This window comes from Stegostoma tigrinum, chromosome 19, assembly GCF_030684315.1.
Source record: "Stegostoma tigrinum isolate sSteTig4 chromosome 19, sSteTig4.hap1, whole genome shotgun sequence".
Classification (NCBI taxonomy): Eukaryota; Metazoa; Chordata; class Chondrichthyes; order Orectolobiformes; family Stegostomatidae; genus Stegostoma; species Stegostoma tigrinum.
This window is the reverse complement of record NC_081372.1, coordinates 10,420,883-10,446,961: the sequence shown is the minus strand read 5'-3', so window position 1 is coordinate 10,446,961 and position 26,079 is coordinate 10,420,883. Positions and strand designations below refer to the sequence as shown.

At 42.0% G+C, this 26,079-nt stretch overlaps 1 protein-coding gene across 8 annotated transcripts in view; it reads left to right on the top strand.

Moving 5' to 3' along the window:
* LOC125461204 (casein kinase II subunit alpha) overlaps nt 1-26,079 on the top strand; it is a 92,306-nt gene that overhangs the window by 14,434 nt on the left and 51,793 nt on the right. For 5 of the 8 annotated variants that reach the window (XM_048549704.2, XM_048549709.2, XM_048549703.2 and 2 more), the window contains 3 exons: nt 5,831-5,936; nt 6,028-6,238; nt 13,349-13,571. In XM_048549704.2, the coding sequence (XP_048405661.1) occupies nt 13,471-13,571 (101 nt within the window). In that variant the 5' untranslated portion in view covers nt 5,831-5,936; nt 6,028-6,238; nt 13,349-13,470. The remainder of the gene's footprint in view (nt 1-5,830; nt 5,937-6,027; nt 6,239-13,348; nt 13,572-26,079) is intronic. The other 3 variants (XM_048549706.2, XM_048549707.2, XM_048549705.2) reach the window with 2 other exon arrangements.

Sequence of the window (26,079 nt, the reverse complement as noted above, 5' to 3'; positions counted from 1 at the left end):
TCAGAGAAGGACTGCAACACTTCTAGTTTGTAACAAGGCTAAGGAAACCATGGTTGGTCTGCTCACGCACCAAGCAGGTTCATTTGTTTGTAGACGTTTCATTAGCCTGCTGGGTAAAATCTTCAGTGCAGCTTCAGTTGAAGCGTTGTTGTACTTTGCCGTTTGCACTTTAAACTCTGGGATCCATTGGAGTTGGTTACCTCATTTCTGAGATTTCTTCGTAGTGCTGTGTATATAGGGTCTAATTCTGTGTTTATTGATGGCCGGCTTGGAGAACCAAGCCTCTAGGAATTCCTGTGCTTGTCTCTGTTTAGCTTGTCTTAGGATCCTGACGTTGCCCCAATCGAACTGGTGGTCCTCTTTGTACGCATGGAGGCTGCACTGATGATGATATCCAGCAGACTAATGAAATATCTGCAAACTAACGAACCAGCTTGACAAGCAAACCAACCATAGTACCCACAACCCGAGTTACAAATGTACTCAAGAATATAAGGCGAAGGAAATTTGGCATGTCCGTAAACATACTTGCAAATTTTTATAGATGCCCTGTCGAAAAGCATCAAGGTGGCCTAGTGGTATTATTGCTGGACTATTAATTCAAAAATTCAGCTAATGTTCTAGAGTTGTGAATTTTTAAAATTCTGTACTGCAAGTAACGGGAAATGTATATGCTCACAAAAGAGAATTACCTCTTGGTTCCCTTAATACACAAAAAAATACAAAGTTACAGCATCAGTGTGAGTAGCTGAAGTGTAAGATTAGCTGAGAGCTAATTGGGTGATGGAACAGACTGGAAGTGCTAAATGGCCTACTCCCAAAATTTCTCATGTTAATCAGAAAATCCATCTATCCAGACCAGCTGTTCTAGAGATCAATTAGCTGTCAACCCTAACTGTTTTCCCACATCCTTATAATTTTTGCTCCTTGAAGTAGTTATCAATTTCCTTTTGAAGGTAATACTTAAATCTTTGTTAGCCAACATGGTTTTGACTAATCTCTATTCCTTTGACTCTGGATTACTGCTAGCTAGCTACCTATTCTGCCCTGCCATTAGATCAGTCCATTCACAATAATAGTTTTTAAATTTAAGCTGTTCACAGGTGTTATTACACATCTCTGCTGTAGGTGGGACTGAGTTCTGGAATTCTGGTGAACCACTTGCATTTGTCTTCAAGAACTCAGTTCCAAGGTTCTAGGAGTTCCTGTGTAAGATTTGCATTCTATTCTAAAATATTCTGAAGTGCAGCTGTAACATTTTTAATCTTCCATCCAGCATAACATCAGAAGTGAAGACATTTACCAATGTTCAGCACCATTTGCGACTCTTCAGTTACTGAAGCAGTCAGTCCATGAGCAAATGCAAAAAAAAACTGTACAGTGTCCAAGCTTGGGCTAATAAGTGGCAAGCAACATTGTGCCACACAAAAGCAGATAATGGCTATCTCTAGTAAGAGGCATTCTAACCACTGGCCTTGATATTCAAGGGTATTACTATCACTGAATTCTCCACTGTCAACATTTGTGGGGCTTCCATTGACCAGAAACTCAGTTGGATTTGCCACATAAACGCAGTTGCAAAAGCTAGGAATGCTGCAGCAGGTGACTTACTACCTGACTCCCAAAGCCTGTCCGTCATCTCTATAAGGCACCAGTCAGGAGTGAAGGAATTCTTTCCAGTTACCTGGATGGGTACAACTTCAACAATACTCAGGAAGCTTGATAGCATCCAGGACAAAGCAGGCAGCTCGATTGGTGCCACGTCCACAAACAACTATTCTATCCACCTCTGATGCTCAGTAGCAACAGTGTATACTATCTACAGGATGCTTGCAGAAATTCACCAAAGATCCTTGGACTACACCTTCCAAACTATGTGGCTACTTCTGTCTTGAAAAACAAAGGCAGCTGATACATGGGAACACCACCACCTTGAAATTCTCCTCCAAACCATTTATCAACCTGACTTAGAAATATATTGCCATTCTTTCTCTGTCATTGGGTTAAAATCCTGGAATTCCTTCCCAAATGCTCACCATCACCTTCTCAAGGACAACTAGGGATGAGCAATAAATGCTGTCTGGCCAGCAATATCTATGTGCCATGAATGAAAAAAAATGAACAGTTCTGTTGCTTTGTGGGGTGCAGGATAATGTAGGCCATATTCTGTACACAGTTTATCTTTTATTTGAAAGTTTTGGTTTTCCAGTTTTCTAAATTGGCCTGAAGTATATTGTGCTGTACAGTGTTTTGTACATATAATTAAACCGCTTAAATTCTAATTCCAAAAGAATGGAAGAATATAGGTGAGTGTAAGTAGATGATGGCTGAGTGGTATTTATTGCTGGACTACTAATTCAGAAATTCAGCCAATAGTCGGACTTGGCAGATGGTGGAATTTGAATTCAATAATAGAAGGAAAATCTGGAGTTAATCTGATGACCATGTGGATTGTTGGCAGAACCCATCTGGTTCACTAATGTCATCTGCCATCCTCATTTGCACTGGCCTGCATGTGACTTCAGACCGCAGCAATGTGGTTGACTCTCGGCTACTATCTACAATGACCTAGCAAGCCACTGAGTTGTACCAATCCCTACAAAGTCTCAATGAAATTGAGCTGGATGGATCATCTGGCATTGATCTAAGCACCAGAAGAGACGATGACAGAAATAGCCCTAGTGGCCCTGCAGAGTCGTCCTTACTAATGCTAGTGCCAAAATTGGGAGAACTGTCTCACGGACTGGTGAAGCAACATCCTACTTAACTTGTCATAGTCATGGAATCATAGCATACAATGTCCCAGATACCACTTTCACCATCCCTGGATATGTCAAGCCCACTGGCAGCACCGTGATATGCAGTTGGAAGGAAGTTGCCCCCGGGAGTCCTCAACATTAACTCTGGACCCCATGAAATCTTTTGGCTTCAGGTTAAACATGGGTAGGGAAATCTCCTACTGATGACCGTGTACCATCCTCCCTCAGCTGATGAATTGGTATTCCTCCATGTTGAATAACCCTTGGAGTAAGTACTGAGAATGGTAACAGCACAACGTATACTCTGGGTGGGGATATAAATTTCCACCACCAAGACTGCCTTGGCAGCATGATCATGCTACTGATCGTGCATAAAGGATATAGCTGCTAGACTGGGTCTGCAGCAGTGGTGTAGGAACAAACTATCTGGAAAAGCAGTGTTGACTTCATCCTTACCAATCTGCTGGCTGACCAAGTATCGGTAACAGTGATCGCTGCATAGTCCTTTTGGAGACTTCACATTGAGAATAACCTCCATCATGTTGTGTGATACTAACACCATGCTAAATAGGACAAACTTCAAACAGATCTAGCAACTCAAAACTGGGCATTCATGAGATGCTATGGGCCATCAACGGGAGCAGAATTGTACTGCACAATCTGCAGCCTCAAGGCATGGGCATAAACACCACTCAATCATTGCCATCAAGCCAGGGGATCAAACTTAGTTCATTGTAGAGTGCAGGAGGGCATGCCATGAGCAGCAGCAGGCAAACCTGAAAACGAGGTGTTAGCCTGGTGAAACTACCAAACAGGACTGCTTGCGTGCCAAAGAGCATAAGTGAGCAAATGATAGACAGGGCTAAACAAACCCACAACTATCAGAATTGATCTAAGCTCCACTGCGTTGCACATTCAGTCATGAATGGTGGTGGTCAACTGAGCAACTCACTGGAGGAAGAAATTCCACAAATATCCCCATCTTCAATGATGGAAGAGCTCAGTACATCAGTGCAGAAGATAAGGCAGAAGATTTCACAGCAGTCTTCAGCCAGAAGTGATGAGTGGATGATCCATCTCGGCCTCCTTCAGTGATCCCCAGCGTTACAGATACGAGTCTTCAACCAATTTGATTCACTCCACATGATATCAAGAAATGGTTGGAGGCACTGGATACTGCACAAGCTATGGGCCCTGACAACATTCTGGAAATAAGACTGAAAACTTGTGTTCCAGGACTTGTTGCTTCCCTAGCCAAGCTCTTCCAGTACGGTTACAACACTGGCATTGCCTGACAATGTGGAAAATTGGCCAGGTCTGTCTTGTATGTAAAAAGCAGAACAAATCCAATACGAGATAACAAAGTGTGGAGCTGGATGAACACAGCAGGCCAAGCAGCATCTCAGCACAAAAGCTGACGTTTCGGGCTGGACCCTTCATCAGAGAGGGGATCTCGGGTCTAGGCCCAAAACATCAGCTTTTGTGCTCCTGAGATGCTGCTTGGCCTGCTGTGTTCATCCAGCTCCACACTTTGTTGTCTTGGATTCTCCAGCATCTGCAGTTCCCATTATCACTGATACAAATCCAACACAACCAATTTACAACTTCATCAGTGTACTCTTGATCATCACGTGATGCCAGTCAATTCACAAGCATTCATTCCCACCACCATCAACACTCAGTAGCAGCAGCGTGTATGGTCTAAAAGGTGGATTGTAGAAAATTCGCCAAAGATCCTTAGACAGCACCTTCCAAACCCACGACCACTTCCATCTAGAAGGACAAGGGCCGAGGCTACGTGGGAACACGATCACCTTCAAGCTCCCTTCCAACTCCCTTACTATCCTGGCTTGGAAATATATTACCATTCCTTCACTATCAGTAGGTCATTGTCCAGGTATTCCCTCCCTACTGTCATTATGGGTCAATTCACAGCAGGTGGACTGCAGTGGTTCAAGAACGCAGCTCACCACCTCCACAAGGGCAACTAGGGACTTGCAATAAAGGTTTTCCAGCCAGTGATGCCCACATCCCCCAAAAATAAATGTAATTTAAAAAAGGATTTTGAATGCCTCTGATATTAAATTTATAGGTATGAAATATGTTCCATGTGTAGATATGATGGAGTGCCTAATTTCCTGGATTGTTCTGCATTGTTGTATTTTGCTAAATGATCTTTCTTCAAGCCTGAAATTAATTTTAATTTACAAAGGTACCCTTTTTTGAGTTTTCCTAGTTAGCTTCAGTCAAATACTAAATTATTCTTGCATGATTTGATTACCAGCTCTCCATATCCTGAATCAGGTGCCAATAGGAGAATGGAGGCAATAGATTGAAACTGATGAATTAAAAGTTGTACCACAGATGTTGCCTGGCTCGCGTATTTTGGAGTCACGGTTCAAGTTTAGGTCGTGAGGCAATTATATGCAGTGATTAGAACTGCTGTATAACAGCCTCTGAAGAAATCAGTTCCATTTTAATATTTTTCAGAATTTTTTAACAAATGTTTTATAATACTTGAATTCCATCATTTATAATTAGGGTATTAGTTTATATCTGTTAAGTAACTCGTTTAATTTTCAACCATGGAATTTCCAGAATTTTTTAAAAACCTTATAGAAATTTTGCATTTCCATCTTTTTTGCATGAAAACAGCAAATGGCAATCATGGTCATGATCCAAGTGCACTGACCTAGGTCACCCTGTTTAGTTGTTTAACAAGGTTTGTAGTCTACAGACAATGTTGGAAGTAAGCAAATTTGCATTTTACTGAGAGGCCTAAGATGAAGGATCAGCAGTATTGTCGAGTTTCAGCACATGTTCCGTTTCCTCAGCAAGTCTGCCATGCGTTCATTTTATTCTATGATTATTTAGTAGAAACTGGTGCTAACTAACAGTAGAATTAAGTATCTTGGTTTTGAACTTGGCCCAGATGGCTCAAGTTAATATTATGCTGTTGCATAGGTGTCTGGTTTGTGACCAGTGTCAACATCATCTAACTTCATGAAAGTCATTATGTGCGTCTGTGAAGATACAGCTTAGTAGATGCTTTGTTTCTATTTTGCTTTCAGACTAGTGGCCTCTGTCAGCTATCGGTCTTTCAGCGCTAAAGGATACTGTAGGGTACGATTCTACAGACGGCCTTATTTCTGGGAATTTGTTTGAAAATATGTCCATGTGAGTAGATTCTCTGAACATTCAGAAGTTTAAAGCACAATTTATCATACGTTGACTGGCATTGGTGAGTGTTGTTTCTGCCATGTTTCAGGTTAGACATTGAAATGTGACTCATCATCCAGTTTCAGCTCCCAGCATCTCAGCCATCAGTGACCAGGCTTTGAGGCTTGATGAGAACATTTTTTCATTGGCTTTGGAAATGGAGCGAAGGTGGCAACTCTGATTTGAAAGCCGGGCCACGACATAATACTTTTTTTTAAATGACTCGTGAGCGTGCTCTCTTTTTGGACAAATTCTTGAGGGTAAGCCCTTTTGTATGGCTTTATTTAGAAAGTATTTATTTAATCTTGATATTTCATCTGTAAGTTTTGGGCATCTCAGCAACTGGTGTCTTGGCATTGCTTCTCTGAACAATGAAGCGTCCGCTGCAGCTATTTTTATAGTGAGAACAAATTGTATTTTGCAAAATTGTATTTTGGGTGTTTTCTGAGCAGTGATATTTTTGGATACCTTCATTAAAAAGCTGAAATAACAGAGAAGTTCATTTTCCTTGATTAGGTGACGTAATAACGAGAGAGCTAAAATTATGTTCCCAGCTGCCAAAGTATGCAAGATGAATGTTTACCCATTTTTAAATGCTACAAAAATCTTCCAGTATTCGAAAGGTTAATTCAGCAAACGATACCTTTCCAATGTATGCCAGCATTTCCATAGCAACGCTTCAGAGATGCCAGCATTTGGACACCCAACTGTTATCTGCATAGAAATGTCTAGAACATGATATTTGTACATGTTTCTGGCACTATAATTTTTCTTCTTAGCTTGATCTTTAAACAATAATAAAATGACATGCAGATGTGAAAAGTCTACATTTAAGCAAGTACACATGAACATGGATCAAGATTAGCCCCCTCAAGCCTGTTCCGTCATTCAGTAAGATTGTGGCTGATATGAATTTATGTTGTACGTTGCTGCAGACCCCTGATGGTCTTTCAGCCACTAGGGAATCAAAAGCCTAAAGTTTTTGAGAAGATTTGTGGTTCGGGTTGTCGATGAGGTTGTAGACTTGCTTGCTGAGCCGGTGCTTTTGATTGCAGACGTTTCGTCACCCTGCTCTGTAACGTCGTCCATGCATCTCTGGTGAAACGTTGATATTCTGTCCTGCTTGTTATTTATGCCTCTGTTTGCCTGGGATGGTTGGCATCACTTCCGGTTCTGTTTTTCAGTGGTATGTATATCAGGTCCAGCTCAATGTGTTTGGAGTTCCAGTTGGAATGTTAGGCGTCCGGGAATTCCCTGGCATGTCACTGTTTGCCTTGTGCTATTATGGGTGTGGTGTCCCAGTCAAATTAGTGACCTTCGCTGTCCATGTGTATTGAGACCAGTGACAACTGGTCTGTCTCTTGGTGGCTGGTTGGTGTTCGTGTATCCTTATTGTCAGTTTTCTTCCAGTTTGGCCTATGTAATATTTCTCTCAGCCCTTGCACGGTATTTTGCACATTTCATTAGTTTTATTGTTTTTAGGTATGGAATCCTTTTATGTTTGTCAGCAGCTATCACAGGGTGGTTGTTGGTTTGTGCGCTACCCCGATACCTAGGGGTTGGAATAGTCCTGTGGTCATCAAGGACACCAGAATAGAAGAGGACGAGACAATGATATCCTTCGACGTAACAGCACTATTTGCAACCATAAATATTGACTTAGCCAAAAAGAGACAATTGTCACCCAACTGGACAAATCAGGAAGGCAGGTGCCCCACGACACCAGCAGTATCGAGGTAGGCACCCTAAAACTGCTGGATCTGTGCCTCACAACCCACTTCACTTTCAACAACCATATATTCAAACAAATCAACAGAACACCAATGGGATCCCCAATATCAGGACTGATTGCAGAAGTGGTGATGACCAGTGGTAGAACGAACAGTGCTCTCCACTATACAACCCAAATTTTGGTTCTGCTATGTTGATGACACCTTCGATACTATCAAATGCTCAAGACTAGAAGAAACCCATCAACACACAAACAACATCCTCACTGGAATAAAATTCACAAAAGAAGAGGACAATAGCCAACTACCCTTCCTAGACGTAATGGTAGAGTGTAAGAACCACAGGAAACTCCGGCCTAGTATATACAGAAAGACCACGCATATGGACCAGATTATTTCCAGCAACCACCCCAACACCCATAAACGGAGCTGCATCAGGGCATTATTCAAACAGGCCACAGCACTCTGCAGCAACTTGGAATTGTGCGAAGCAGAACTGGAGCACCTCATTGGAGTTTTTTTAAAAAGCAGTGGATACCCAGAAAGCATAGTCTGCCATGGCCCCCACGATAGACCATAATGACGACAAAACACACCAGTCAAATTACTGTACATCAGAGACATTCCGGAGATGACCACAGGACTGCTCTGACCCCTAGGTGTCAGGGTAGCCCACAAACCAACAACCACCTTGTGACAGCTACTGATGAGCATAAGGGATCCCATTACAAACAGTAAAGTTAATATTATGTAAAAATACCATGCAAGAACTGTAAGAAACATTACATAGGCCAAACTGGAAGAAAGCTAACACGGATACACGAACTCCAACTAGTCACCAAGAGACGTGACCAATTCTCACTGGTCTCAATACACGTGGACAGATAAGGACCAGAATTTGACTGGGACACCACATCCATAATTGCACAAGACAAACAGAGCCATGTCAGGAATTTCTGGAGAACTGGCATTCCAACCGGAACTCCATCAACACATGCATTGAACTGAACCTGATATATGAACCACTGAAAAACAGCACCGGAGCTAATGCCAAGCACCCCAGCAACCTAAGGCGTGTAAATAACTAGCAGGACAGAACACCAACGCTTGACCAGAGGCGCACTGACAATGTTACCTAGTAGGGTGATGAAACCTCTTCAATCTAACACACTGGCTCAGTAAGCAAGTCTGTCTTACTCTCCCTTTAAAAAGTAATTTAGATTCTGCACCTTCTGCCTTTTTAAGGAATGCAGTTTCAAACAGACTTAATCCTCTGAAATTATTCTCCATATCTGTCTAAAATGAGCAACCCTTATTTGTAAACTTTGACCCCAACATCTAGAATCTCGCATTAGAAACGACGTCAGGGCCATAATAAGCTAGAGTGCAAAAACAAAGTTACTGGAAAAGCTGGAGAATTCCAAGATAATAAAATGCGAGGCTGGATGAACACAGCAGGTGTTCATCCAGCCTCGCATTTTATTATCTTGGAATTCTCCAGCATCTGCAGTTCCCATTATCTCTGATACTGGAAAAGCTGAGCAGGTCTGAGTAGTGTATGTCATGGTGCCTTGGAACACTGGACACCTAAATTCAAACTTTGTTACAATTAAATAGTTTTGGAGCATTTGCAGGAACATCAGCTATACAGAATTCTAGTTCATGAAGCCACAAGTTCTGAGACTAAGTTACGGACACCATACCTTGGGAAGCTTATATTTTCCCTGGAAGGAATGAAGCGTAGGTTTACCAGGATAATATCTATATCTAAAGAGTTAATAGCAAAGTGAGATTACATAAACTAGGGTTTTGTTTTCAGTTTAGACTTCGAATGATTAAGTAATATCAGAGTTATAAAAGTTATGAGAAACAAGGCTGATAGAGGGGAAACTATTTCTGCTGGTAGACGAGTCTAGGATTTGGATGTACAGTCCACAAATTAGATCCCAGACCATTCAAGAATGTAATTAAGAAACATAGCTACACACTATGTAGCAGACATTGAGAACTCACTTTATCAACTGGCAGTTAGCGCTTGACTTACAGGAGGCAGTAGGCTAGTGTTAGTGTTGCTGAGCTAGTAATTGAGAACTCCAGGTTAATATTCCAGGGATGTGGTTTTGAGTCTCATCATGGCAGGTGGTAAAATTTGAGTTCAGTAAAAACCTGAAATTAAAATGCTAGTTTACTGGCGACCATGTAACCACTGTTGATTTATGTAAAAACCCATCTGACTCTCTGAATTCTGCATCCTTCCTTCATCTGTGACTGACTTCCACATGTGACTACAGACTCACAGCAATGTGTTTGAATGTTAACTATCTACTTGGCAATTAGGTATGGATGATAAATGCTGACCTAGCCAGTGATGCCCACATTATGTGCATTAATATATTTTAAAAATTCTATGTGCAATAGATTTTTGTTAACCAAACATATGAAGATTTGGTCCAAGTACAGCCATTTAGAGTCTATTTGGAAGTCAAGCATGATCTCATTAGATGGTTTGGAACAGGTTCCAGGCCTGTTAAGTGGCCTGTTTCTATTCCCAACAACAGAAAAATCTGGAGCTAAGATCCGCAAATCTTCCAAGCTGGCACCACAAGTTGATAAGACCTTTCTCGATTAAAAAATTTTTTTATTGTTCACCATTGTAAACGCCACATTTTAGGATAGATGTGAATGCATTGGAGAGAGTGCAGAAGCAATTTGCAAGAATAGTTTCAGGATTGAAAAATGTCAGTTATGAGGACAAATTTAAAACGTTGGGACTGTTCTCCTTGGAGGGAAGGCAGTTGAGAGGAGATTTGGTAGAGGTTTTCAAAATCATAGGTGGGCTGGATACAGATAAGGAATAATTGTTCCTGCTTGTGAAAAGGACAAGAACAAGAGCGCATAGATTTAAAGTGAGTGCAAACAAAGTGAGATTGATGTGAGGAAAGCCTTTTTCACACAGCATCTACTTGGGGTATGGAATGCAATGTTTGAAGGTTTGGTGGAGGCAGTTTCAGTTGAGGCATGCAGGAGGATAATGGATGTAAATGGTGCGCAGGAATGTATGAAAGTGGCAGGAGATTTATTCTACCTAGGACCAATGTGAGCACGATGAATTGAATGACTGCAGCCACACTGTAACCGTTCTGTGATTCTGAAATTCTTTTAGGATCTTTGGCTTTATGGGGACATGGAGCAGAACAGCCAGGAAATAATCTGCAAACGTTTTTAATGCTTCAATTGTTATATCGAATTAAATCATGCAGAAAGGATGTTCGTGTCTACAGGGTAATTCAGAACCAGGGGCCATGGTCTTAAGGATAAGGTGTAAAGAATTTAACACTGAGATGAGGAATTTCTTCACTGAGAGACTGGTGACCTGTGGACAGTACTACCACGGAAAGCAGTTGAGGCCAAAACATGGCATGATATCAGGAAGGAGTTAGTTGTAGCACTTGGAGCTAAAAGAATCAAAGGATATGGGAGAAAAGCAGGGATAGGCTATTGAATTGCTTGGCCAGTCATGATCATAATGACAGAGTAGGCTTGAAGGGCCACATGACCCACTCCTGTTTTCTGTCTTTATGCTTCTATGTCAGTAATGATGTTAGGGCTTTGGGGAGGGTGCAAAGGAGATTTACCAGCATGATATTAAGGATGTAAAATGTTGATTAGGAGAGACATTACAAAAACTGGGATTACTTTTGGACTGTGAAACATTAAGGGGGGGAAAAATAGTTTTTCAAAATTGAGGAATCTTGAAAGGATAAAGAGGAGTTATTTCCATGTGTGGTGAATTACTACACTATCTGGAAGAAACACATTTAAGATAATTAAATAAAGGAGTTAGCAATCTTTTCGATGTGGTGAACTGTTGAAATGTGAAATTCAGATACAGTGGCACAGTTCAAGAAGGAAGTAGACATACTTGAAATGGACAGATCTGCAGGATTATGGCAAGAGAGTGGAGGGTGAGAACCAATTGTATTGCTCTTTATTGCGTAACCAATAGAGACACGAGGGCTAAAAGTCCATCTATGCTTTGAATTCATGATTCCATTACCTATTGTGCACATCTCTCCTACTGTTGCCCTGTTCCCCTGCTTCTTGCATGATGCTTCAGTCGTATTGGGGGGATGCTTGAATTGTTTTTTTCCCACACATGAGTACTTGAGTTGCTGTGTTGAAATTTGTGAGGTTTAATTTCCTGTTCAGTAATTGGTTATTCTGTGCAGCATTTAGAAAGTCTGCCACCATTTCATTGACCTGTGACTCTTTTCTGCATAAATATGATCTTTTTAACCTTGCAAAACATGTTTTACAGCGACCAAAATCATCTGATCTGAGATCTTTTATATTCTGTTCTGCAAAGGAAAACCAAAATTCAGTTGCCGTGCTTGAAAATGGTGTTTTGCCTCTGGCTGTTGCTTGACCTGAGATTGATGTCATGGAATTTTCAAGAATGAATTCATTCACAATTTTATTCATGTAAATATGGAGTTGCTGTTCCATTTAGGGCTGATTTCAAATTTCTCAGATCACAATAACACTTTCATGTTCTGTGACTTGCTTTAAAACTGGCAGAGATAACAAAACATTTGTAGTTACATTCATATTTTTATTGCAGCTGTATTTCTTTTAAACCAACATTTCTAGTTATTCTTCTACCAAAGACTTAGCAGAGTCAAACCTTCTCACTCTGAGAAAGCTGCACAATGTTGCCCCGAGTAAAAACAGGCCTTGGAAAATTAAATATAAATGTTGTCAAGTCTAGCCTAGTGCCTTGTTTCTAGTCTTTGAATATAAATGCCTGGCTGGAAATTGTTAGCTCCCAAGTTGCAAAGACAGGCTTACATATGATAGGCTCAGTACTATTTGGTGATCAAGCGCTCTATTCCCTTGAAATCTACAGGCTATCATTTCCGCATAATTATTAAAGAAAACAGCCATCTTTTTACTAATCATGTTTCACTGTTCTTAAGTCCTTGAGAGAAAATCCTCGAGTCGTCGTATTTTCAATTTGTTACATAGACATTAAAGTCTAGCTTTGTACATTTCAAGCTATTGTGGACTGCTGTTGTAGTCACTTTATATTGGCCTTGATTAGCCTAATGTAGTATGACATTTCTTTTATAAGAGTTACACACACACTGTTTTAAAGCCATGTCTTAAATTTGTCGCATTTTGTTTTCTACTGTAATTTATTCGGAACGTGGGAAACCGAATGGAGTCAAACCTTTGAAGGGTTTGGACTTGTGCTATGAAAAGCCAAGTTGATAGTTTTAAGTGCAACAAATATAGTTTTAAAGCAGTCAGAGGTTTTGCAGTAATTTTTAGCTGCATTGAAAGTTTGAATCATTATAGAGGTTCAGGAAAATAGGAATTTCTTTCAGTCAAAACTGCACAGACAACTTTGTAAAGTGCAAGTGCTGGCCAGCAAATTCAGTCCTGTCACTGTAGTAAATTGCAATATACTCATAATCCAGTTGAATGATTTTTTTCAACTGCTCATTGATTTGAAACTTTAAATGCTTTAGCTTGTGCTTTGAGTGTATTCTGGGTTGGTATTAGACATGAGTTTACCGTCTTGGGAGCAAACTTTTTTTTGTCAAAATAGTTATCACATCTGTGCTTTTTTTTAAACAGAGTGAGCCACGAAAGACCCTTCACACTCTGCTGATTGTCAAAACGGAAGATAATTACCTGCCCCCTGGCTGCTGAGCCACTCAACATCTACTTCTGAGCTCCCCTCTGGCCTCCTATGAGACATGGCAGGACCTGTGCCAAGCAGGGCCAGAGTTTACACTGATGTAAACACACACAAACCAAGAGAATACTGGGATTATGAATCTCATGTTGTGGAATGGGGGTAAGTTCATTTTAAATCAAATTGTTTTGTTCGAGTGACTGATAATAAATGTAAGAAATATCTTGTACTTATGGTCATGGTGCATTCCAAAATGCTTTACAATTAGTACATTAACTTTGTAGTAATTGATATTTTACAGACAAATATCTTGCCACTTGGTGCCCATTAGGCATGTGAGATCAGTTATCAGATAATCTGTACTGTTGTAGGTTAAGTATAGGAAGGATATTATTAAATTGGCAAGGGTTCAGAAAAGGTCTGCCAGGATCTTGCCAGGAATGGAGGGCTTGAGTTGTAAAAGTAGCCTGAATAGGCCAGGACTTTATTCACTGAAGTTCAGGAGGTTGAAGCGTGACCTTATAGAGGTTTATAAAATCATGAGGAGCATAGATAAGGTGAATAGCAAAGATCTTTTTTCTAAGGTGGGGTGTTCAAAACCAGGGGTCTCATTTTCAAGGTGAGGGGAGAAAGATTTAAAAGGGACATGAGGAGCAACTTTTTTATACAGTGGTTGGTGTAAGGAATGAACTGCCAGAGGAAGTGATGGATGTAGGTACCATTATGCTGTTTAAAAGACATCTGGATAATTGCGTGAATAGGAAAGGTTTGGAGAGATATGGATCAAACGCAGGCAAGTGGGGTAGTTTAGTTTGGGAACCTGGTCAGCGTGGACAAGCTGGACCGAAGGCCTTTTTCCATGCTATTTGATTCTTAAGTAAATTAACGTTAACCAGATTGCTAGAAGAGCTCCCTGAGTGCTGTAGGAATTTTTATGTTCATGTTAGTTATTTACTACCTGGCACCAAAGCCTGTCCATCAACTATGCTTACTTTAAAAATCAATGTTCTCAGTACATCAAGCATGAAGCCATAGCGGACATAATAGAAGATTTGTACAAGAAAGCTTATGTTGCTTTTAGAGAAAGCCCTGTTCATGAGAAGAAGCCCGAGAGAAGACCAAAAAAAAAAGAAAAAAGAGGTGGACCTGTCCTAAAATGTCATTGGAACAAAGAAAAGATTATATTGCTCAAAAGAAGTCCAGGTTCCTCAGAGCACAGGAACAGACTGGCTAAAGGCAACCATTCACATGTTACCACTATTCACAAAAATAGTAAATCTGATTTGTCTAAACTGCCAAATAAATTCGGGAAAAAAAACTTGGAAAAGACACAAATCAAGAGAGTAGTGTAATGTTCTCTAGTACCTCGTTAAGTTTGACTCGGTTGACAATCTCGAAGCACCGTACTCTTCAGGTACTATTTTGAAAGCACTGTATTCATTTCCTTAATCATTTCATTGCCTTCTCCATGAGTATGCTTTGGTTTCAGTGGTTTGAAGGTACAATGCAGTAACTCACCAAGGCTTCTTAGAAAATGCATTGTAAACTTTTGACCCCTACGAATCTGGAAGAGCCAGCACAGCAACCTCATGGAAACGCTATCATTTGTTGGTTCCGCACCAAGACTTCCATTAACCTGACTCGGAAATGTATTGCGTTTTTTTTCCAAGATGACTGAATCAAAATGTCTGGAACTACTTCTTTAAAAGCACCTATACCATATAATTGTAATAGTGCATCACTGCCTTTCGAGCAATTAGGGTGCCAGTGACTATATTATCTCAACAGGAAATAAAACTTCAACAGGCTACTACATGTTTCATTTGAAATATTGCATTCGGTTGGTGCAAAAGCACTTGAGTATTGTAAGATAGTGCTACCCTAGACCTGGTGCTCAAGTCCTGTAATTTGGTTTATTTGCAATACCCATAAAAAACTAATAATCTGAAAAGAAAGTAATCCACAATTAACTCCAAAAGAAATTGCTGGACAACTTTTCACTTTTTCAAATTTATTCTGCAACAGTCAAACCCGAAATCAACATGTAATTAGGTAGGCATCACCATACCAAAAGATGAATTTTGCTTAGTAAGTGGTCAATAAAATAAAGATACTTTACACAAAGCTGCAAAGACATCATTCCCCACACAAATGTAGAATTATGTTCAATCTTAATCCTCCCAGCTCCAGCACATTTGATTTCTTGCGCCAGTCCTGATGGCATAGCATCACACCAGTCCTGAGCAACTGGTGGATGAAGCATTATGTGAATAACTGTAAGTGTAAGCACTTTGGTAGCAAAATCAGGAGGCTGATTGGGTGTCCTCGTACACCAGTTGCTGAAAGTAAACATGCGGTGCAGCGGGCGATGAAGTAGACAGATGATATGTTAACCTTCATAGCAAGAGCCCTTGAATATTGGAGCATGGATATCTTGCTGCAGTTTTACAGCATCTAGTTGAGACCACGCCTGGAGTACTGTGCTCAGTTTTGACCTCCCTATCTCAGGCAGGATGTTCTTGCTTGAGGAAGTGCACCAAAGGTTTACAAATTGTTTCCTGGGATGGTAGAACTAACCTATGAAAATAGTATGGACTCTTTAGAATCTGGAGAATAATGTATAGTTTTGGCCCCCTTACTTGCTTGGTATATATGTATTGAAGACACTCCAGAGGATGTTCAGTAGATTGATTCCACAACTGAGGTGTTTGTCTTAAGAGAGAATGAGTATGGTTATGAAGAATAAGCAGAAAAGAGGAGTTGAGGCTGAGATGAGATCAGCCATGATTGCATCAAATGGCGAACCAGGCTTGAGGGACTGAATTATTTACTCCTGTTGCTAGTTCTTATGTTATTGTATTCACTAAAGTTAGAAGAAACATAGAAGATAGGAGCAGGAGGAGGTCTGTTCAGGCCTTTGAGCCTGCTGTGCCTTTCTTCACGATCATGGCTGATCGTCCTAATGAATAGCCTAATCCTGTTTTCTTCCCATAACCTTTGACTTCATTCGCCCCAAGTGCTATTTCTAGTCACCTCTTGAATTCATTCAATGATATGGCATCAACTATTTCCTGTGGTAATGAATTCCATAGACTCACCACTCTTTGGCTGAAGAAATGTCTCCTCATCTCCATCATAAATCATCTACCCCGAATCCTCATACTGTGACCCTTGGTTCTGGATGCACACACCATCTGGAAAATCTTCTCTGCATCTACCCTATCCAGTCCTGTTAGAATTTTATAAGTCTCTGTGAGGTCTGCCCTCATTCGTCTGCTCTGGCAAAAATAGTCCCAACCTCGTCAATCACTCCTCATACGTCAGACCTGCGAAGCCCAGAATCAGCCTGGTAAACCTTTGTTGTACTGCCTCAAGAGCGAGAGCAACAGCATTCTTTCTTAGATAAGGAGACCAAAACCGTACACAGCATTCTAGGTGCAGTCTCACCAAGGACCTGTGTAACTGCAACAACATGTCCCTCAAAACCTCTCACGATGCAGGCCAACATACCATTTGCTTCTTTACCACCTGCTGCACCTGTATGTATACCTTCAGCAACTAGTGCTCAAGGATGCCTAAGTCCCACTGCATGCTCACTTCTTCCAATTTACAGCCTTTAAGGTAAGAGTCTGCTGCCTTGTTTTTGCTTCCGAAGTGAATAACCTCAACATTTGTCCAAATCATACTGCATCTGCCATTGATTTGCCCACTTGCTGAACCTGTCCAGATCATGCTGAAGGATCTCTGCATCCTTGTCACGGTTCACCCTCCCACCCAATTTGGTATCATCTTCAAACTTGGAGATATTACATTTTGTTCCCTCATCAAAATCATTGATATATGTTGTGAATAGCTGGGATCCTGGCACCGATATCTTGGCACCCCATCAGTTGCTGCTAGCAGATTTGAAAAGGACCCATTAATTTCAGCTCTTTGTTTCCTCTCTGCCAACCAGTTTCCTGTCCATCTCAATAAACTTGCCCCAATCCTATGAGCTTTAATCTTGCACGTTAAACTCTTATGTGAGACTTTGATAAGCACTTCCTGGACGTCCAGATATATTACATTGACTGACTCCCCCTTGTCAAGTCTACTAATTACATCTTCATAGAATACGAACAGATTTGTCAAGCATAATTTCCCTTTCATAAATCTATACTGGCTCTGTCTGATCCTGTCACTGTTTTCTAAATGCTCTGCTATAAAATCCTTGACACTGGATTTGAAAATTTTCCTCACTGCTGATGTTAGACTCTCCAGACTATAATTCCCTATTTTCTCTCTACCTCCTTTTTTTGAATATTGGAGTGACATTAGTCACCCTCCAATCTGCAGGGTCTGTTCAAGAGTCTATTAGAGGATGACCACCAATGTATCCACTATTTCTAGAGCTACTTCCTTAAGCTACACCTCAGAGTATTTTTCTGGCCCTGGGGATTTGTCAGCCTTCAACCCCCACAATTTTCCCAGCGCTATTTTTCTATTAATGATGATCTCCCTCAGTTCCCTCTCACTAAATCTTGCATCTGCCAACAATTCTGGTATCTGATTTTATGAAGACAGAACCAAAGTATGTATTCAGTTCCTCAGCCATTTCTTTGTAGCCCAGAATACATTCCCCCGTTTCTGACTGTAGCAGACCTACATTTGTCTTTACCAGTCTCTCTTTCTTCACATACCTATCAAAACTCTTAGTGTCAGTTTTTATGGTCTCTGTAAGCTTACATGTGTGCTCTCTTAGAATCATATAAAATTCTAACAAGATTAGACATTCTAACAAGATTAGACAGGGTATACACGAGAAGGATGTTCTGATGACTGGGGAGTCCAGTAGTAATTGTCATTGTCTAAAGATGCAGGGTATGCCAATTAGGATAAAGATGAGAAAGTTCTTCACTCTCAGTGGTGAGCCTATGGAACACAGAGAACATGGCCAAAACATTGAATGTTTTGAACGAGATAATATACTTCTTTGGGCTAAAAGTATCAAAGGGTACGGGATGAAAGCTGGGAGAAGGCACTGTGTAGAGTTATCGTCTATAATCATACTGAATGATAGAGTGGGCTTTTCTGGGACGCTTTGTTACTATGAACTGGTTGTCAGATTCTGATCTGCTGTTTGGGTTGAGTTTCCCAACTGCACATCCAATCATGGAATCCTTACAATGCAGAAAGAGGCCATTTGGCCAATCAAGTTGGCACCTACCCATCAAGAAGCATCCGACCCACATCCACCTCCTAACCTCTTCACATAGCCCTACATTTAGGGGTGGCACGGTGGCTCAGTGGTTAGCACTGCAGTCTCACAGCGCCAGGGACCTGGGTTCGATTCTCACCTCGGGCGACTGGCCGTGTGGAATTTGCACATTCTCCCTGTGTCTGCGTGGGTTTCCTCCTGCTCCGGTTTCCTCCCACAGTCCAAGGATGTGCAGGCTGGGTGGATCGGCCATGCTAAATTGCTCGTAGTGTTCGGGGGTGTGTGGGTTATAGGGGGCTGGGTCTGGGTGGGATGCTTCAAGGGGCAGTGTGGACTTGTTGGGCCAAAGAACCTGTTTCCACACTGTAGGGAATCTAATCTAATCTAATCTATGTTTCCAAAGGTGTTGAAACATGTTCTTTGCAATGCGGTGCATTTGATGTGTTTTAGTAGTTCAGAAACTTGGATATTTTACTTTTGAGAGCTGTCAAAAAGTAAATACAGTTCATGGCGCAGCCTTGTTTCATGCTTGTTTTTACTTTAGGAATTTGGTATTGCTGAAACTGTTAAAATTAAGTTGGAATATTAATTGAATTGGTGAGGGAAGTCTCTTTCTGAATGTAAACAGATTGCATCTTTCTTCATCCTTTCAATTATTTTGTTAATTGATACCAGATTTTTACTAAAGGGTTCAGCTATATAATCAAAATTAAAATCTCTTCTGTTGCTCTCAGATGCATGATTGTGTAATTTCTCACCCACTGTATGCATTTTGGCTTTATTGTAATGAGTTGAATGCCATTTCAGCCTGGCCAGACAAGTCTACAGATTTTAGGGATGTACTTGTTAGCAGTACAGGCAATATTTAACCTATAACTAAAATAGATTAACTAATAAAGCCTCTTGTGGCAAATTGTAGTGTCCCTATCACTTGGCTGGGTTAAGTGCCACCTACCATGGAGGTGTGTCAGATGAAGTGCAAATAGGTTGGTTAAAAATAATTTTTAGGCTATCTATGATAATGGGAACTGCAAATGCTGGAGAATCCAAGATAATGAAATGTGAGGCTGGATGAACACAGCAGGCCCAGCAGCATCTCAGGAGCACAAAAGCTGACGTTTCGGGCCTAGACCCTTCATCAGAGAGGGGAATGGGGTGAGGGTTCCAGAATAAATAGGGAGAGAGGGGGAGGCGGACCGAAGATGGAGAGAAAAGAAGATAGGTGGAGAGGAGAGTATAAGTGGGGAGGTAGGGAGGGGATAGGTCAGTCCAGGGAAGACGGACAGGTCAAGGAGGTGGGATGAGGTTAGTAGGTAGGAGATGGAGGTGCGGCTTGGGGTGTGAGGAAGGGATGGGTGAGAGGAAGAACAGGTTAGGGAGGCAGAGACAGGTTGGACTGGTTTTGGGATGCATTGGGTGGAGGGGAAGAGCTGGGCTGGCTGTGTGGTGCAGTGGGGGGAGGGAACAAACTGGGCTGATTTTGGGATGCGGTGGGGGAAGGGGAGATTTTGAAGCTGGTGAAGTCCACGTTGATACCATATGGCTGCAGGGTTCCCAAGCGGAATATGAGTTGCTGTTCCTGCAACCTTCGGGTGGCATCATTGTGGCACTGCGGGAGGCCCATGATGGACATGTCCATCGGTTGCCCGAAGGTTGCAGGAACAGCAACTCATATTCCGCTTGGGAACCCTGCAGCCCAATGGTATCAATGTGGACTTCACCAGCTTCAAAATCTCACCTTCCCCCACCGCATCCCAAAACCAACCCAGTTCGTCCCCTCCCCCCACTGCACCACACAACCAGCCCAGCTCGTCCCCTCCACCCACTGCATCCCAAAACCAGTCCAACCTGTCTCTGCCTCCCTAACCTGTTCTTCCTCTCACCCATCCCTTCCTCCCAGCCCAAGCCGCACCTCCATCTCCTACCTACTAACTTCATCCCACCTCCTTGGCCTGTCTGTCTTCCCTGGACTGACCTATCCCCTCCCTACCTCCCCACCTATACTCTCCTCTCCACCTATCTTCTTTTCTCTCCATCTTCGGTCCGCCTCCCCCTCTCTCCCTATTTATTCCGGAACCCTCACCCCATCCCCCTCTGATGAAGGGTCTAGGCCCGAAACATCAGCTTTTGTGCTCCTGAGATGCTGCTGGGCCTGCTGTGTTCATTCAGCCTCACATTTCATTATTTTAGGCTATCTACTTGCTTACAGAAAAAGAAGTTTGCCTTTACAGTGGGCCTGATCTAGATTAGAGGTTAATTTCCTTTGTCCAGATTGATACATGACTGTCCTAATGTTGCATGGCAGTTTGCACACCTTGTTTCTGTTGGAAATGTTTTCCTCCAAACAGAACCTTGAGCTATTCTGTAGAGGCTTCTTAAATTAATGCAGAGTTAAGATAACTGCTCTTGAATGATAAATCTTCTTGATTTGGATGAGTTGTTTTAATATTCTCCTGGATCAGGCTGGGGAAGTTAAAAAGTACAGACTGATTAAATACAACTGATGTAGGCAGAAGTTGGCAGTATGAAGAACTGAGGGTAGATTTGTGTCTGCTATTCATTGTATCATGGAGTTGACAAATCAGCTTCCATTTGAGAGTTATCAGAAGTTAAATACCCATTTTCATTTCTGCATCTTTATAGTGACTGCAAAAACCAAGGACCAGATTGGCTGCCTGACTTGTCTATTAAAGATTAGTATTCACTTGTGGTGTGGAAATTATCCCCTCACCCTCTCTGATAAAAATTTACCTCAGACACACCTGTCCAAAATACTCACTGTTCAGCTAGGGTTTATCCTTATAATTTGTTGGAAAATGAGTCAGGCTTCTGAATTCTGCACTTTGGCAGATTCTTTTCCTTGGAGAGATGCTGTACCTTTAATTGCTTTAAATTTGCATGTGTTGGATTTGCTGCGCTTTGCTTATTTTGTTTTACAGTCATTGTTATTATTCACTTAGCATCTTTTGAAGTATCTTGTGACCGCAGTCTCTCTCAGACTGTAAGAATGTTGAGCTGTCCTTATTCTGAGTTCCTGCTAGTTGATGAAAACCAGTTACTAAGTACAATGACTGACTACTCTTTGATTTCACTTTGACATGGAACTAGGTTTTTAAGATATGCTATGAGATAAGTTAGATAAAAATGGCAGAGGGGAGACTAAGTCGGGTAGGATAATCTGACCATAGGAGCAGAATTAGACCAATTGGTCTATTGAGGCTGCTCCACCATTTGATCATGGATGAAATCCTTCTTAACCCCATTCTTCTCACTTCTTCCTGTAACCTTTGATTCCCTGACTAATCAAGAACCTTTCTATCTTTGTCTTAAGTACACTAGGTCACTTGCCCTCTGCAGCCTTCTATGGCAGTGTGTTCCACAGATTCACCACCCTTTGGCTGAAGAAATTCCTTCTCATCTCTGAGTCCCTGAGGCTGTGCCCTCATGTCCTAGTCATTCCTACCAATAGAAACATTTTCTCCATATCCATTCTATCAAGGCGTTTCAGTATGATCCCCCCCCCTCATCCATATAAACTCAATTGAGCACAGAGCCGGAGCCCGCAACCTTTCCTCATAAGACAAGCTGTTCATTCCTGGGATCATTCTTGTAAACCTCCGCTGGACCCTAAGGCCAGCACATCCATCCTTAGATACGGGGCTTAAAACTGCTGACTATTCCAAATGCACTCTGACTAGAAAATTGTGTAGCCTTGGCAATATGTTTCCATTTTTGAATTTTTGGCTGTCTTGAAATTAATGCTAATGAGTTTTGAGAAGATTTGTAGCTCAGGTTGAGGTTATGGATGTGAGTTTGCTCGCTGAACTGGAAGGTTAGTTTTCAGATGTTTCGTCACCATTCTAGGTAACGTCATCAGTGGGCCTCCGATGAAGCGCTGGTGTTATGTCCCACTTTCTATTTATCTGTTTAGGTTTTTGTGTGTTTGGTGATGTCATTTCCTGCGTTTGGTGATGCCATTTCCTGTTCTTTTTCTCAGAGGATGGTAGATGGGCTCCAAATCAAATGTGTTTCTTGATGGAGTTCCGGTTGGAATGCCATGCTTCTCGGAATTCTCGTGCGTGTCTCTGTTTGGCTTGTCCTAGGATAGATGTGTTGTCCCAATCAAAGTGGTGTCCTTCCTCATCTGTATGTAAGGATACTAGTGATAGTGGGTCATGTCGTTTTGTGGCTAGTTGATGTTCATTGAGTTGAGGCTCACAGATGATGTTACCTAGAATGGTGACGAAACGTCTGAAAACTAACCTTCCAGCTCAGCGAGCAAACTCACATCCAATAATACTAATATTACATTTGCCTTCCTAACTACCAAACAGACCTCTGCGTTAATCCTAAGAGAAACCTGAGCGAGGACTCCTGAGGCCTTTTGTGCTTCAAATTTCTTTCATCATTTAGAAAATAGTCTGTGCCTCTATTCCTTCTACCAAACTGCATAACCTGTCACTTATTCCATCTGCCACTTCTTTGCCCACTCTCCTAGCCTGTCCAAGACCTTCTGTAGCCACCCCACCTCAGCAGTCTCTGCACCTGTTTTTGTTGCTAAGTTTGTGAATGGCACAATGCCCTCAGTCCTCATCCAGATTGTTAATGTATGACATGAATAATTGTGGTCTCAACTCTATCTGCTTTCTGCCAGTTAACCAATCCTTTATCCATGCGAGTACTTTGTTCCTAACACCATGAACCCTTATCTTAATTAGCAACCACCAGTGCAGCACTTTGTCACAGGCTGTCTGGAAATCCAGATAGATTACATCCACTGGCTCTTCTTTATCTAACTTGCTCGTTTCCTCCTCCAAGAAATCTTATAGATTTGACAGACGTGACTTTCCCTTGACCAAACCATGCTGACTCAGCCCTATTTTACCATGCACTTCAAAGTACTCCACAATCTCATCCTTCATAATCGACTCTAAAGTCTTAACAATGACCTAGGTCAGGCAAATCAACCTTTAATTTCCTCTCATCTGCCTCCTTCTGTTACATCAGCCATTTTCTGGTTCTCTGGGACCTGCCATAACTCTGTGATTCTCTGAACTCTGAAAAATCACCAACAACGCAATACAGTCTCCTCAGCTAACGCCTTTGGAATTCGGGGCTGTAGTCACCTGGTCTGATTTATCCACCTTCAGATCTTTCTGTTTACCCAGCACCTTTTACTGAGTGATGGCCACTACACTGACTTCTGTCTCAACTCTCTTGAAGTTCTGGTATGCAGGTAGTGTCTTCCACAATGAAGACTGCTGCGTGTACTATTCAATTCCTCCACAAATTCTTCATTCCCCATTACTACTACAACTGCCTTATTTTCCAACAGTCCAATGTCAACACTTGCCTCTCTTTTCTTTCATATATCTAAAATTTTTGCAATCTTCTTTTATAATACTAGCTAACTTACCTTCATGTTTTATCATTTCACCTTTTATTGCTTGTTTAGTTGTCTACTGGTTTTTCAACATTTCCCTCTCCTCTGGCTTTAATCTTCATCACTTTGTATGCTTGTTCTTCTACTTCTGTGCTGTCCCTAACTTCCCTTGTCAGCTATGATTGTCTCAACCTCCCTTTAGTATGCTGCTTCTTCCTTAGAATGAATTTCTGTTGTGCCTCCTAAATTACCCCAGAAACTCTTGTCAATGTTGCTCCACTGCCTTCCCTGTTAGGCTTATCTTTCAATCAGTTCTGACCAGCTCCTCACTCTTAGGTTTGTAGTTACTTTTTACTCCATTGAACGCTGTTACATCTGATTCGAGCTTCTCCCCCTCAAATTGCAGGGCAAATTCTATCATATTATGGTCACTGCCCCAAAGAGGTTCCTTCATCTTTTTAGCTCCCGAATCAAGCCTGCTGCATTAAACATCACCGAATTCAGAATTGCTTGTTCCCTAGTACGGTCTACCACAAACTTGCTCAAAACAAACCCACCTCGTAGACTGAATTCCTTGTCTTGGATCCATGACCAACCTGATATTCCTAGTTCACCTGCGTATTGAAGTCCCCCATGATTATTGTAATAGTGCCTTTATTACTTGCCTTTTCTGTCCCACATCCTGACTACAGCGAGAGGCCTGTATATAGCTCCCATCCATGTCTGTGATATTGTTATTTGGGCCTTCATTAACAAAGTTGAAAAAAAAACCTGAACTTCAGAAGTCCAGCAGAGCCATGTGTATAAATTACAATTAAAAGCTGAGGAGAATGTCAGATACCCAGGTGGACGGCAAAGGATTCAGTGGTGGCTTGAATCCTAGACAAGAGGCGTAGGTGCCAAGGCCCCTCTACTTTTCATCTTAATGTTAGAAATGTTTGTGACCTGTTAAGAGTCTGACTGTAGGGAAACCAAGATTTTGAGAGTTTGATTAGGTTTGGAACGACACAGATAACACATTGTGGAGCTGGAGGAGCGTAGCATCGGAGCAGCAAGAAAGTTGACATTTCAGATTGGTTCCCTTCTTCGGAAATGGGGAGGGGGAATGGAGTTCAGAAATAAATAGAGAGGAAGAGCGGGGCTGGGGAAGGTAGGTGGGATGGTGGTAGGTAAGTGCAAGTAGGGACTGGTGGGAATTAGACACTGAGGTGGGAGGACTGGATAGGTGGGGAAGGGATTGGACAGTTTGTGCCGGGTCAAGGAGGCAGGGATGGGAGAGAAGGTCAATCATGGGGTGAGGCTTGGGATTGGGAGATTTTGAAACTGGTAAAATCCACATTTAGGCCATTAGGCTGTAGGCTCCTGAGGTGGAATATGAGGTGCTGCTCTTCCAGTTGCGGGTGGCATCATTGTATGCTACAGGAGGCCCAGGATGGACATGTCACCCAGGGAATGCGAGGGGTAAGTTAAAATGGTTTGTGACCCAAAGGTGTTGTCGTTTGTCACAAACAGTGCACAGGTGCTGTACAAAACATTTTCTCACCGATGTATAGGAGGCTACATCGGGAGCAGCAGACACAGTGGATCATGTTGACGAATGTGCAGGCGAAGCGGTGTCTAACGTGGAAGGTTTGTTCGGTGCCTTGAATGGAGGTGATGGGGCAAGTGTAGGGGCAGGTATAGCCCTTCCTGCAGTTGCAGGGAAAGCTACCAGGGTTGGTGAGGTTAGTGGGGAGTGTGGAGCGAATGAGGGAGTCATGGAGAGAGCGATCCCTACGAAAGGCAGGTAGGGCTGAAGAGGGAAATATATCTTTAGTTGCGGGATTGGATTGTGGGTGGCAGAAGTAGCGGAGAATGATATGTTGGGTATAGGGGTTGGTGGCGTGGTATGTGAGGACATGGGACTCTTCCTTTATTTTGTTGGGGGGGCAGAGGTGTGAGAAATGCAAGAGATGTGTTTGAGGGCATTTTCGACCACCGAAGTGGAGAAGTTGCGGTCTTTGAAATAAGAGGAAATCTGGGATGTTTGGGAGTAGAACTTCCCATCTTGTGAGCAGACGTGGTGGAGGTGGAGAAATTGGGAGCAGGAG